This window comes from Bufo gargarizans, chromosome 3, assembly GCF_014858855.1.
Source record: "Bufo gargarizans isolate SCDJY-AF-19 chromosome 3, ASM1485885v1, whole genome shotgun sequence".
NCBI lineage: Eukaryota > Metazoa > Chordata > Amphibia > Anura > Bufonidae > Bufo > Bufo gargarizans.
In genome coordinates, this window is record NC_058082.1 from 285,946,294 (window position 1) to 285,960,382 (window position 14,089).

Consider the following 14,089-nt stretch of genomic DNA (forward strand, 5'->3'; position numbering starts at 1 on the left):
CCTAAAAATAAAAATACCATAATTAGACAAAGCCAAAAGTGTGTTTTTAATTTCCAAGTAAACTGCTTTTTAAAAGGAGAATAATTACAATTAAACACTGAAAAGGTAATGCAACATGGAAAACATACAGTACATTTTGTGGATCCGAAAACTCATAATATCATTTTAAATAAATGCTTTTTATTTCAGCTGTCAGTCTATTTCCAGACATGTAAACAAACGATTTGTCTTGGCAGACGTACAGGCTAATAATTAACTCCAAGAAAATGGAGCCAAGACTATGTGCGAACGGCTTGCTTGCTCTGATGTCATGAGATAGAACTGCAACACCGACTGTGCAGATCTGCCTCCAACGCCCCCGAACCTCCTAATAGGACAATAACGCCTCGGGAACAGAATGTTCTAGTAAGGATAAAAGCTTTTATTTTAAAACCTTGGAAATGTGGCAAAGCACCAATAACACCTTGCTGTACACAGCCTATTCAGATTACACTCTCCTGAAACATGACAGGTAGCCACTTCAACCGCATATTACAGCACTTCCACCGAGGACTACTGCAAGCAATTTAATAACGTAGATCATTCTCAACCTTGGAAAATATATAGCCTGCTAATGTAACAGAGTAATGGAATAGGATTCAGAATCTGTAGAAAAAGGATTTTCTTTATCATGTAGTTTTGTAATCTGCAAATAGACTACACTACAATTAGGACAGACAATAGTGGAGGAGAGCGCACGACTATTACTGCCAACCCTATAGACTTGGAACGTAGCAGCAGCATACATGCTTCTCCATCACTCTAGACCAGTGATGGCGAACCTATGGCACGGGTGCCAGAGGCGGCACTCAGAGACCTCTATGTGGGCACCCACGCCCTGGAAAAAGTCTATGGCATAGCAATATGCTTTAGACTTTTCCTGCCATTCATCATCCCCAGGACACACTATGAACAGCACAGGCAGAGCATTAAATGTAGGCTATTAATCTATTATAGATAAATGATAAAGGACGTGAAAGATATATTATATTGGTATTTAGGTTAGGGTACTTTCACACTTGCGTTTTTCTTTTCCGGCCTAGAGTTCCGTCACAGGGGCTCTATACCGGAAAAAAACTGATCAGTTTTATCCCCATGCATTCTGAATGGAGAGTAATCCGTTCAGTTTGCATCAGGATGTCTTCAGTTCAGTCGTTTTGACTGATCAGGCAAAAGAGAAAACCGTAGCATGCTACAGTTTTCTCTCCGGCCAAAAAAACTGAATACATGCCTGAACGCCGGATCCGGCATTTTTTCCCATAGGAATGTATTAACGCCGGATCCGGCATTCAGAATACCGGAATGCCGGATCAGTCGTTCCGGCATGCGCATGCGCAGATCGGCGAAAATATGAAAAAATGTACAAGACGGATCCGTCTGTCCGCATGACAAGCGGAGAGACGGATCCGTCCTTGCAATGCATTTGTGAGACGGATCCGCATCCGGATCCGTCTCACAAATGCTTTCAGTCAGCGGCAGATCGGCAGATCCGGCGGCCAGTTCCGACGGCGGAACTGCCCGCCGGATCACACTGCCGCAAGTGTGAAAGTAGCCTTAAATTGCCGTGTCGGCACTTTGCGATAAATAAGTGGTTATTTGGTTGCAGTTTTGGGCACTTGGTCTCTAAAAGGTTCACCATCACTGCTCTAGACAAACTCTCCTTTACTGCTTTTACGCAATGAGGAGGAATGGAGGGCTTGGGACCGCCATTCTACCCAAAAAATTGAGGATCAATGATGGGATCCTCAGTGATCAATACATATGAAATAACTGTGGCTTTCCTTTAATGGGGTTTTCCAGGATTTTAATAGTCATGTCTATCCTTAGAATAGGCCATCAACATCTGATCACGGACCCCCTGCTCCCCCAGTAATCCTGGGTGTGGGGGGATCGGACCTCTGTTGATCAGATATTGATGACCTATTCTGAGAATAGTAGTTAAAGTCACCACAGCACTGAAAACTGAGTGGTGTGGTGACTTTGTTGTTTGAGGGACACCTTCCCTACCATTGAGCACCAGCCTAACATCCTATAGTCAGAGTGACAACCATAACCTTTTGCTTCTCTTCTGAGAATAGACGATTAATATTAAAATCCTGGAATACCCCTTTAAGCCCCAATGAACACTGAAATGATGAAAGGGCATGGCTGACATGACACTGTAGCAATTGTTACCATGTCCACATGTTGAGAGGACATCATTAGAGCAGCATAGCCAAAAACTGGTGGGGACTTAGTCTCTGACAAGTGACATTTACATGCATCAATACCACTAAATGATGTCTGCACAATCAATTCTGATCTTAAATGCATTTAGATTAAGTGGTGATTTCACACCTACATTGTGACTGGTAGGTCAATGATCCACCTATTCATATCTCACGTTACAATGTCACAACACCACAGGTATCAGGTTCCTATGAGTGCTATTACATGTACGGCCAACCCAAGGTACCCGCAGGCAGTTTACTGCACCTGTGCCATTTTTTCAAGTTGTAAGTACTGTACAGGTGCGGTGTCGAAATTAGCAGTAATACGCATACGGTACTTGTGGTTCGGTCAAAAACGTGTAATATAGCATCCTTAAAAGAGTTTTCCCATAATTATCAATGGTGGCATATGAAATAGAAGAAAGAGGACACATCTGATTGGACTAGTTTGCAGAGTTGTAATCCGGCTAATAATTGATGGCCATCAGTTTGTATTCCACTAATCATACGGCCACATATCTAACTGATGTTTTCACCTCAGAGCGCTGATGACACATGAAATTTGAATATTCACGATATACGATCAGCACAGTGGCTGCCCCCTTCATGCTTTACATAGGCATAGCAGATTGCCTGTACATGCTTTACCAGGCACTACAGCCCATCATATACAAGTGCCCCTTCATTGATTGGCAGGGGTCCTAGACGTCCAACCTCCAAAAAAAAAAGAAAAACTGATAGACAGGCCATAAAGGTGAACGTCCCAAAGAAACCCTTTACCTAGCAGAAAGTTTACAGCTGGTAAATGCAAAATTAAGCAAAACATTAATGGCTTTACAAACAATATAGACTGTCAAATAAAGAAATACTAAACTATAATGGAAATCAATATACTACGTATATATTCATGAATTATGAAGTATAGACAGTATATGTGCATAGTATATGTGCATAAGCTAGACTTAAAGGGGTTATCCCATCTTAGACAATGGGGGCATATCGCTAGGATATGCCCCCATTGTCTCTCACCTAAAAGGAGAGCGGAGAAAGTTGAGGAGGCCGCACTGAGCATGCGCAGCCACCCTCCATTCATTTCTATGGAGCCGCTGAAAACAGCCAAGCTCTGCTATTTCCGTCAGCCCCGTAGAAATAAATGGTAGTGGTGACCTCGCAGGCGAGGAGCTGCGCCTGGTGGTGGACGGACCCCGGGAAACCCGGGGGCCTCCAGCCACAACTCTCCCTGGCTCCGTTCTCCTTGTAGGTGCGGGTCCCAGAGGTGGAACCCGCACCTATCAGACAATGGGGGCATATCCTAGCGATATGGCCCCATTGTCTAAGATGGGATGACCCCTTTAAGTCAGTAGAATTGCAGGAATTACAATAGTAAAGCTACTTTCACATTGGTGTTTTGGCTTTCCGTTTGTGAGATCCGTTCAGGGCTCTCACAAGCGGTCCAAAACGGATCAGTTTTGCCCTAATGCATTCTGAATGGATAAGGATCCGTTCAGAATGAGTCAGTTTGCCTCTGTTCTGTCTCCATTGCCGCTTCCAGCATTTTGGTGTCCGTCTGACGAAACTGAGCCAAACGGATTCGTTCTGACACACAATGCAAGTCAATGGGGACGGATCCGTTTTCTATGACACAATCTGGCACAATATAAAACCGATCCGTCCTCCATTGACTTTCAATGGTGTTCAAGACGGATGCTTTTTGGCTATGTTACAGATAATACAAACGGATCCGTTCTGAACGGATGCAGACGTTTGTATTATCTGAACGGATCCATCCATGACGGATCCACACCAAACGAGAGTGTGAAAGTAGCCTAAGAGCTCCTGCACACGACCGTATCTGTTTTTGCAGTTTGCAAAACACAGATCCTGGCCGAGCCATGTTTTTTTTCTCCTGCAGAAATGTCCCATCCTTGTCTGCAATTTTTTGGCCCCATTAAGATGAGCGGGTCCGCATCTGATCTGCGAAAAAATTGGGATCAGATGCAGACCATAGCTACGGCCGTGTGCATGAGCCCTAAAATGGACAACTCTAACTTCTATAAAGGATAGAAAGCAACGTGACTGTAAATCATAAGGCTGCACACTATAGAGAGCACAGGCTGGAAGTGTGTCCCAAGTATTTCCTCTATTTTTATCCATCATTTTCAGCCGATGTGTATCCTGTCAAGTCGTGCACTCAGCGGATAATCACCATGCACAGTACACTGCGTGCTCATCTGTATGCTGACAGCAAAGTCTTCATACATTTGGCAGGTTTTCCCGGTATGTGATGTATGTCTGCATAATAGGGAAGCTGGCATTGTTTTATATTACCAATGATTAAATTCAACTTTAACTATTAAACTTCCATATAAGATTCCAAGAGGATTTTTAATCACTGATGAAATGGAGACAAGTTCAGGAAATGAGGGCTCGTATTCTATCAGTATTTTAGGCACCAGAAAAATTAACCTCTGAACCCAATCTCTTTGCACTGTTGGTTATCTTAGGACCCTCTCCGGATTGTACGCCATAAAAATAAATGGGTGTCCCACTAATTAAGGCCACTTTCACATTTGCGTTGTGCAAAATCAAAACGGACCAGTTTAATTAACATCAAGATGCATCTGTTCTATTAGGATGTGGTTGTGTGAAATCAAAATAGATCAATCACTAAATACATTGAAAGTCAATGGGCGACTGATAATTCTTTTCCCGTTTTTATGACCGGACACAAAACCGCAGCTTATTTAGTGTCCGGTCACAAAACAGAATGCTGACGGAACGGAAGACATCCTGAACTGATCTTTTTCCACTCAGAATGCACGAGGACTAAAAAGAAACGTTTGTTTCCGGTATTGAGATCCTCTGCCTGACCTCAACACCGGAAAACAACAATGCAAGTGTGAAAGTAGCCTAATTTCCATTAACCCTTCTGAGACACGGCCTAAATGTTATTTTTTTTTTTTTGTTTTTCCTTCCCCGTCTTCCCAGAGCCACAATTTTTTTTTTCATTTTCTGTTCACACAGTTGTAAAAGGGCTTGTTTATTGCAACTTTTTAAATGGCATTGTTTGTTTTACCATAGCTTGCATTGGAAAATGCTAATACTGGGAAAAAAAGGCAATTCTGCTGATCAGTACAATTACAGCAAGACCAAATTTATATAGTTTTTATTACAATTTACTACCTTTAAAATAAGAAAAAACTTTTTTTTTGTATCGTCTGTGAGGGATAGCTTTTTTTTTTTTTTTCAGGGGATCATCCTCACATATACGGCTTCAAGACACCAGGTTTCAGGTCCAAACAGTGCATTTATTGTGGCACACTAGCACAAGCAATACAACAAAATAATAAACACTTGCCCGTCCAGGCGCTAACTAATACATTAATAACATGTCCCTGTCTCACCTTGCGTAACATAGTTCACACCCGGGATGAGATGCGGCTTTCCCGGCCCAACCTCCACCAGTGTCTCTTAGGAGATAGTGGCCTCTCAGCCCCCCCAGCTCAGACCACACAGAGCCACTCCAGCCTTCTGTGTGCAAGTCCCCACCCCCCTCTCACTCGGAGGATTCCTTTATCCCCAGGTGATTACTGCACCTGGTCTTGCTTCAGACCTGGCGATTGTGGGGAAGACACTGCCTCACACGTCATATTCTGACAGCATAACTTGTTATATTTCTGTCTACATAGCTGTGTAAGAGCTCTTTTTTGCAGAGCACACAGTAATTTGTAAAAGGTACTATTTTGGGGTACATATGACTTTTTATTACTTTTTTTTTGAGGCACAAGGGAAAAAAAAAAAAAAAAAAAAAAAAGGCAAATGGAGCGTTATTATTTCTCCATTACAGCATACACTACTCAGGAAAAACAAACATTTTCATATTTTAGTAGTTCAGACCTGTTATGGTTCTTATTAATTGTTTATTTTTATATGTAAAATTGGGAAGGGAGGGTGTGTGAATTTTTTTTTGTATTACACAGCGGGCACATGCTGTGTACGGAGCAGGGTCAGTGTGTGAGCCTGCGCCATACTCCTTACACTGCACCATGAAGTAACTGTACACTGTGCTGTGTATATGGAATAAAGAGCTGGTCTCATCATACAAAATGTTTAAAAGGTAAGTACTAGGCAGCACAACTCCAAAGAAAAGGATTGAACAGCAATCCAAAGCTTTTTGTGTTGCTCAATGTGGAATGCTCTGTGCTAGTCAATATACTAAGTGCAAACTTTCAGGTCACTGACCGTTCTTCAAGCCACCGTCAGGTATCTATACTAGACAAACAGTAGTCGCAGAGGAGAACAAGTTATGAGGGGGTCCTGAAAATGAGCTGTCATTTTCTACTCAGCAATCCACTTTCAAGTCTGTCTCATGATCTCCTCCATGACTACTACTGTTCAGCCTTTTTCTTTCTGAATGTACAATGGAGGCTGTCTGGCTTCAGGAGGAAACTGGCCAACCCTAGAGATCCACCTGAAATAAAGAACAGGTAAGTACTTACCTTAAAGATCCCACAGCGCCACTCTGGGTCACCTGGCCATACTCTATTTATGCTGCTGCGACAGTGATGTCATGTCGACAATATGTGACTGCTGCAGCCAATCACTGGCCTCAGCGGTGCACCAGACAAGGTCCATGATTGGCTGCAGCGGTCACATGCTGTAAACATAATTTCACTGCTGTAGGCAGGTAAATAGAGCCCAGTTTGGAGAACTCGAGAGGCAACGCAGGATCTGTGAGGTAAGTACTTGCCTGTTCTGTATTTCAGGCAGATCCAAAGGGTTGTCCGCTTTCCTCCTATACCTTGACAACCCTTTTAACGCTGACTAGTGCAAAGCGTTTCTTTTTCATGCACTAAGCGAGACTCCAAAATCTTTGCAGTACTGTTCAACCACCAACAAATCCCACTCAGTCCCGTAGGCAAATAGCTGATTTAGGGTACTTTTACACTAGCGTTTTTCTTTTCCGGCACAGAGTTCTGTCCTAGGGGCTCAATACTGGAAAAGAACTGATCAGTTTTATCCCCATGCTTTCTGAATGGATGTCCGTTCAGGATGCAGCAGGATGTCTTCAGTACAGTCACTGAACGGCGTTTTGGACGGAGGAAATACTGCAGCATGCTGCGGTATTATCTCTGTACAAGATTCCGGATCAGTTGCCGGAATGCCGATTTACATTGAAATGTATTAAAAATACTGCAATGCCAGATCAGTCTGTAAAAATGTGAAAATAAAATAAAATATAGAAACGGATCTGTTTGTCCGTATGACAAACGAAGAGATGGATTCGTTCTTGCAATGCATTTGTGAGACGGATCCGCATCAGTCTACAAATGCTGTCCGGTTGCATGCAGATTGCCTGATCCGGCAGTCAGTTCCGGCGACAAGTGTGAAAGTAGTCTTAGACTTGGGAAGGGTAGACCAGCCAGACATTTTCCCTACAGCAACCACAGCAAAGGAAATGTAATATTATGTGGTTGCCATTCTGCAAACTGGCCATTTATGTAAAAGAAGGATGGTTCAAGTCGACCAGAATGGGATCCACTTTTACAGAACAAAGCTCTGTACTGGCTCATAGAGGTAGGTCCTGGGATGATATGAACAGGGGTCCCCTTAATGAAAAAAATAATAATAAGAATTGGTAAACCCCTCCACCCAAGATTACTTTTAATGTAAAATCAAGCACCCATTTAGGGCACAATGGTAGGAAATCATAGAATATAAAACTCACCAAAATCTAGCCTGTCCTTTTGGTTTCTCTGAAGTAAACCCAGCAGCAAGTTGGATAGGTAAGCAGAGGTTTCTCCAGGAATGCTGTAATAACAGATCATAGAAAACGTCAGCTACAACTAAACTTTCAGAAACGTGGGCAATCAGAAATCTGTGGACATATCTGTCTAGATGAGGAGGCTTAATGATATCGCCACCTATAACACTGGAAAGTTGGCCATAATATTTAGGCCAGCAAGAAATGGGCTGAATATTTCAGAAGAAGTGGGTGCAGCTTCAGAGTAGCTCCAAGCGGGAATCATTTTTAAAATTTTCTAACACGTAAAGTATTACTGGCAGTTTGTTCATCCTGTGCTAAATTCTTCATAGATTGCCCTCTGTAGAGGAGCATAGTGTATTCTGCAATGGGAGAGATGTACTGAGGTGTAAAACAGTAAAAGGGGACAGTACCTCGGGACTAGGTTCTTATTCTTTTCATAGAACAGTCTGAGATCCTGAGGGCTATTGGCCTGTCAGAAAGGAACAGATATGAGTTATAAAGCCATACACTATTTATCACACACTAATGTAATCATATATGCTGCACCCAAGGGGCATTACATGAAAAAATCCTCCAACATGCCAAGATTAGAGTGAGCTCACATAGGGTGGGACTGCATGATGTGAACCTCTGATATATTGCTTGTGCACACAAATAAAGCCACTTTCACGTGGGCATAGTTTGGTCAGTATTCTGCCTCCAAGTAGTGGAACAGGTAGAGTTAGGCCATGTTCACACAGCAGATTTTCAATGGGAAATCCAAGCTGTAGCTTATACAGAGTTTTTATTTTTTTGTGCCGACTGATAATCCACATTGCGGAAATAAAATAAAAAATATATAAAAAACAAGTTCATTCTTGCTGCAGATTCCTTGTGGAAATTCCCATTGCAATCAAAACACAAAAATGTGTGTCAGAATCTTCATCAATAGCCGCTTTGAAAAAAAAACAAAAAAAAAAAAAACACACAGCATAGAAAACACAATGAGGGAGGAGATTTATCAACTGGCATAAAAAAGCTGCAAAACGGGTCATAAACGGGGCCCTGGGCTAGTAAAGATTTCATACCTGTTGTTTGCGCTCAATTTATGATGAGGCCATTCTCCAGTGGCGCTGGTACAGAGAAATCTTCCCAAGTAATGTTTTGATGCAAATTACATGCCTACATTTTTAGGGTGCTAATACCCCTGTGTGAACATACCCTAACACCTCTTCTGTGTGTTTTGGATCCTCTTGTAGTTTTGCTAAAAACTTATAGCTTAAAAATACTGTCGTAAAATACTGACCAGAATGCTGCCATGTTGAAAGAGTCCTAAGGGTGAGGGCGACATAACTGCTACACATGGAACCATCCCAAAGAGTGAGCCAATTCTAACCACTAAGCCACCATGCTGCCCAATCACAAGAAATAACTATTATTATTATTTATTTGAAAGCCCCATTAAGTCCATGGCACTGTACATCAAGAGAGGGTTGCACAAACATGATATAAAAATAAAGCAAGCAATAAACTATAAACAGAATGGTACCCTGCCCACAAGAGCTTACACTCTACAACTAATACCATACATACAATGACATACTGCGATCAAACCAATCACAACGGATAACCACAAAATCATACTTTTAGTATTATACAGTACGGTAACGTGTGCAAAGCACCTGGTATAGTTTGCAACCAGCCTTATTGTAATTAATAATTTGGATAAAAAGCTCACAAAAAGCAGGGAGTAAAACAGAAGTATGACCAGTAGCCTATAATAGACTATGTGAAATGCAGCAATAGCGGCCGTATAGGTCTGGAGCATATGGATGGCTGCCAATGATAGCCTGATGTAAGCAGATGATGAAGTGCCCCCTTCTGTCGGTATGTGCCGAAACAGTAAATTACTGCAGAGAATTGTTGGGGGCAAAGTTTGGAGCACAACTGTTAGTAGGATAGCCCTACTCCTGAATGCATCCATTACACTGAGAAGCAGTCATGACCTTTGTTGGAAAGTATCTAGGAGAGCAGTTTCATCAATCTAGTAATACATTTATGTGAGCAGAAACTAGACCTAAGATAGAAATTACGCAGAGGCTGGACACACAATGACATGGATACACTGATAAAAACAAGGGTATAAAGGAGGGAATCGCAACTGCACTAAACCTAAGTCATAGAAAACTTGTAAGAACCAGGGTCGGAGTATGAAGATCAGCAGGCAGTCTATTCCAGCCGTAATCTTAAAGCTCAGAATCTTAAAATGTATATTCACAATAACAGCAAAGATATTTTTGTGGTATCAAGAAGATGCCAGGACCACAAATCGAACTCCCTATAATAGTTACTGAAACCACAGGCAGTAAATTATCCACTACAAAGAAATCTAGCTGTAAAGATAGTGGTTACCTGGAAAGGTGGCTTGCCAACCAGACACTGATAAATGACAGTTCCTATGCTCCACAGGTCAGCCTTTGCATCATAGTGTTGGGACATAATAACTTCTGGTGCCTGGAAAGTAAATCACACCACTCTGTTATCTGGAAACGGTAGCGCTGTATCTGCAGAAGCAGCAAATATTCTGAAATAGAAATGCCATAAATATGGATGCTCATATACATAGAAGGACCACAATCAGAACCAAGAGCAGTAATGGCAACAGATATAATTCCACTTCTCACATTCCAAGAGCCATAACTTATTTTCCCGTCAACATAGTCGCTGGAGAACATGTTGGAACCTGTTTCAAGGGCTCAATTTTGAGGAACATGTAATTTGTTGCTTAAATAGGTTGGCCCATCTCATACACTCGGGACATATCGCTGGGATGTGCTACCAATGCCTGATGGTTGCAGGTTCCACAACTGGGACCCGTAGCCATCTGTAGAACGAAGCCCACAAAGTGAGAGCAGACCACCCTCCATTCATTTCTATGGGCCTGCCTAATATAGCTGGCTCTCAGTCTGTTCTCCTTCACTTTGCAGGCTCCGTTCTAAAGATAGGTGCAGGTCCCAGAGGTGGGACCCGCACCTATCAGACATTGATGGCATATTCCAACATTGCTTATTTTATTTTACATGCTATTACCAAATTAGGTGTAGTTTTTTTCTTTAATGTGTTGTCCTCTTCTCAAGAGGTGCTACCTTTTTTTTGCTTTTACCACTGACATGAATGAATGAATGTATGAAGGTCTGTTTATTTCGAGGGGGAGTTCTTTTTTTTGGGGTTTGCTTACAATTTATTTATTGAGCTTTATTACATTTTCAGCGAGGGTGGGGTGTTCTGAAAGGAGAAAACAAGTAAATCTGTTATATATTTTATTCCTGATTTCTGTTTTTACGGCATTCGTCATATGATATAAAGGATATTTGCAGCGATATCTTACAATAGCTTACTAAATAAATTCATTATTTATGTAAGTGGAGTTATATTTTTTACACTACACTATTTATTCACTTATTTATTTTAGGGAACTTTGTGCATCACTAATGCTTTGAAATACTGACAGGTCATGAGTCTGGCACTGCCTAGCAGACAGTGACCCAATGAGGGACTTTTCTTCCCCTTGCTGCCATGATGGCCCATCAGCATCTCCTTCCTCAGTAAAACTCCTTTGGTGCCGCAGTGACTACCAACTATGGCATTTTACAGGTTTAACGCCTGACATCAGAATTCTCTGACCCCAGTTGTTAGAATGGGATCTTGACTGTATAACACAAGCAAGTAATGGTGTGGGGACAGCTTCTGTGCCCACACCATTAAGGCACTGTCATGGTACATTGTTTTTCAAGAACACTGCGCAAGTCAGAGCAGGAGTTAATACGTCTATGTTGTTGTACAACCCTTCACAGCAGCATGACCAATAGATTTGTGAACAACCTACAACCTTTACTCGCAAATAACTAGAAAAATACAGTAAAACACCTCTTTTCAACTAATCACAAGGAAAATTTGCTTTTTGCCCGGAGTGTTGGAATTTGGAAGCTTCCGCCAGTTACACATGTCCAATGTGGTGGCCGATCCACGTAAAATGCGCTATTACATAGCAGCCAGAACAAAAGCTCCTCTGGCTTATAAAGGTGGTGCTGGGTTCACACTGTATGTGAGTGAACCCACTAAATTCAACACCTAAAAAAGCAGATTCTCAGGATGACTGGATAACCATACTTAGAAACGTATAGAAAACCTTCTAGAGCCCAACATGAAACTAACATACACTACTAACACATTGTTTAAGAGATGTTGGTTGGTAGCTAATCTTTCTTCTTTTATAGATTATTTCATGACGTTCAAATAAATTATCAGATCATTTGAACTTTCCAATGCCAGATTGGTCTGCATTAGAATTATAGTCTGAAGAAGACCTGGAATCACACTGTAATTTACAACACTATCAATTATAATAGCATTTTAAGAGCAGGTAAATGAGCTTGGCTAATTATATTCATGTCAGGACCACGTCAGACACGGAGTTCCCTTATGACGCATTTCCCAACCACAGACCCTGAATAATAACTCTGTATGAACAGTTTCTAATAATTCCAAGAACAGACACACATTAACTTTTTGCCATTAGATAGCAGGATTCGAGGAATTCAGATATGACTCCTGTGTGTGAACTATGTCAGTATCACAAGACTGACAGGTCAAAGTAACTTGCTAAGCTTGCACCAAGTTCCTGAGCAAATACTGCAGAGCATGATACTCTTGTTTAACAGTGAAGATAGCCCAGTGATGAAGGAACTATGGAATGGTTGTATTCATTGGGTGTCGATGCTTAACAACATCTAGTCCATTTAGTATGGCCAGTCCAGAATGCAATCTAACCGGCCTAGAGGTTTTTAAGGTATAAGTTGGACATTGACATTAAATAAAATAAATCATAACCTGTTGAATATAACCAGGACCAGCTGACTAGCGTTTATGGGGATCCCTTGAATCTCCCCAGGTGGCAGAGGAAAGAAGGCTTGGGCAAGTTTGATTGTTAACATGCCCAACACTTTTTCCTGCAGCAGATAATCCGCCTCTAGAGGGTGGTCGCAGCCAATTCCCCTCTCCAACTGAAAAAACATGCATACTCAGCAAAGTCTGCAGGTCTATGGAGAACTGGGAGGAACAGCTTGTCTGCAGACATCTAAAGTTCAGTGTGTTCTACAAGTCCGTTGTTCTGCTCAGTCATAAGAGTAGAACTATGAAAATGACTGCTGAATCTGTTATATGACAGGCATCAACAGCGCTAGGCAGACCCAATAAACTTACCACCGGTTAATTTGGTTTCCACCATGGCGTCTGATTTTACCTCAGTAGCTCAGCATACTGCGATGGAGACTTCTAACTGCGCCTTCAAGTTGAGCCTAATGTACATGGCCAGCTATGTATACCTAGAGAAGCCAAGTACATGGCATTGAGTCTTGGGGTTGCAGGCGATTTTTTTTAAATGTTAATCTGGAATACCACTGGAACTAGGGTGGTAGGAAGACATTTGTGTATCTGTGGTCAAGATAAACGTTCATAGACAGTTACGAAGGTGGTAGATGCCTACTCTACAGCCACAAATGCTACATTCTGCAATAGGGTGAACTATTTCAGCTGACATTTTAAGCAAGCATGGTTGAATATTGTTTAAAAGGCAAAGGAAATTGTACTAACCATGTACATTGGGGATCCGCATAATGTGGCAGCCATCATGTTACTCTGTAAATAACGTGCAAAGCCAAAGTCCGCTAAGAGAGAGGAAGAGATGACAAAACACATGAGGATCTGTATAAACTACGAACAGGAGTGAAAAAGACAAGTCTGATTTATCAATGTGTCACAGTCGTAGAACCCTTTCGACAGCAGATCAATAGCCGGTATGAAAAGTCTAAATATTAGCGACCTCTGGTAATATACAGTGGGGAACATGGACCACTATATAGCCTTTGAAATAAACTCATATACAATATGAAGGACATATATGTAAGCATGTGCTTTCCTGAAATCGGACTTGGGGGATTGTGATGTGAAGCCTTCTGATGGAGTCTTGGGCAGGGCAATCTATGAGGATATGGAAGGTGAACCTTCCAAGGTTACAGAGAGGAACACTTCTGCT

At 41.8% G+C, this 14,089-nt stretch overlaps 1 protein-coding gene across 1 annotated transcript in view; it reads right to left on the bottom strand.

The window, feature by feature from the left end:
• The window catches only part of ULK2 (unc-51 like autophagy activating kinase 2), a 103,806-nt gene that overhangs the window by 36,964 nt on the left and 52,753 nt on the right, over positions 1-14,089 (bottom strand). Inside the window, exons 7-10 of the mRNA XM_044286194.1 lie at positions 13,648-13,721; positions 10,408-10,509; positions 8,427-8,485; positions 7,978-8,060 (exon numbers count right to left, since the gene is read on the bottom strand). Coding sequence (XP_044142129.1) covers positions 7,978-8,060; positions 8,427-8,485; positions 10,408-10,509; positions 13,648-13,721 — 318 coding nt within the window. The remainder of the gene's footprint in view (positions 1-7,977; positions 8,061-8,426; positions 8,486-10,407; positions 10,510-13,647; positions 13,722-14,089) is intronic.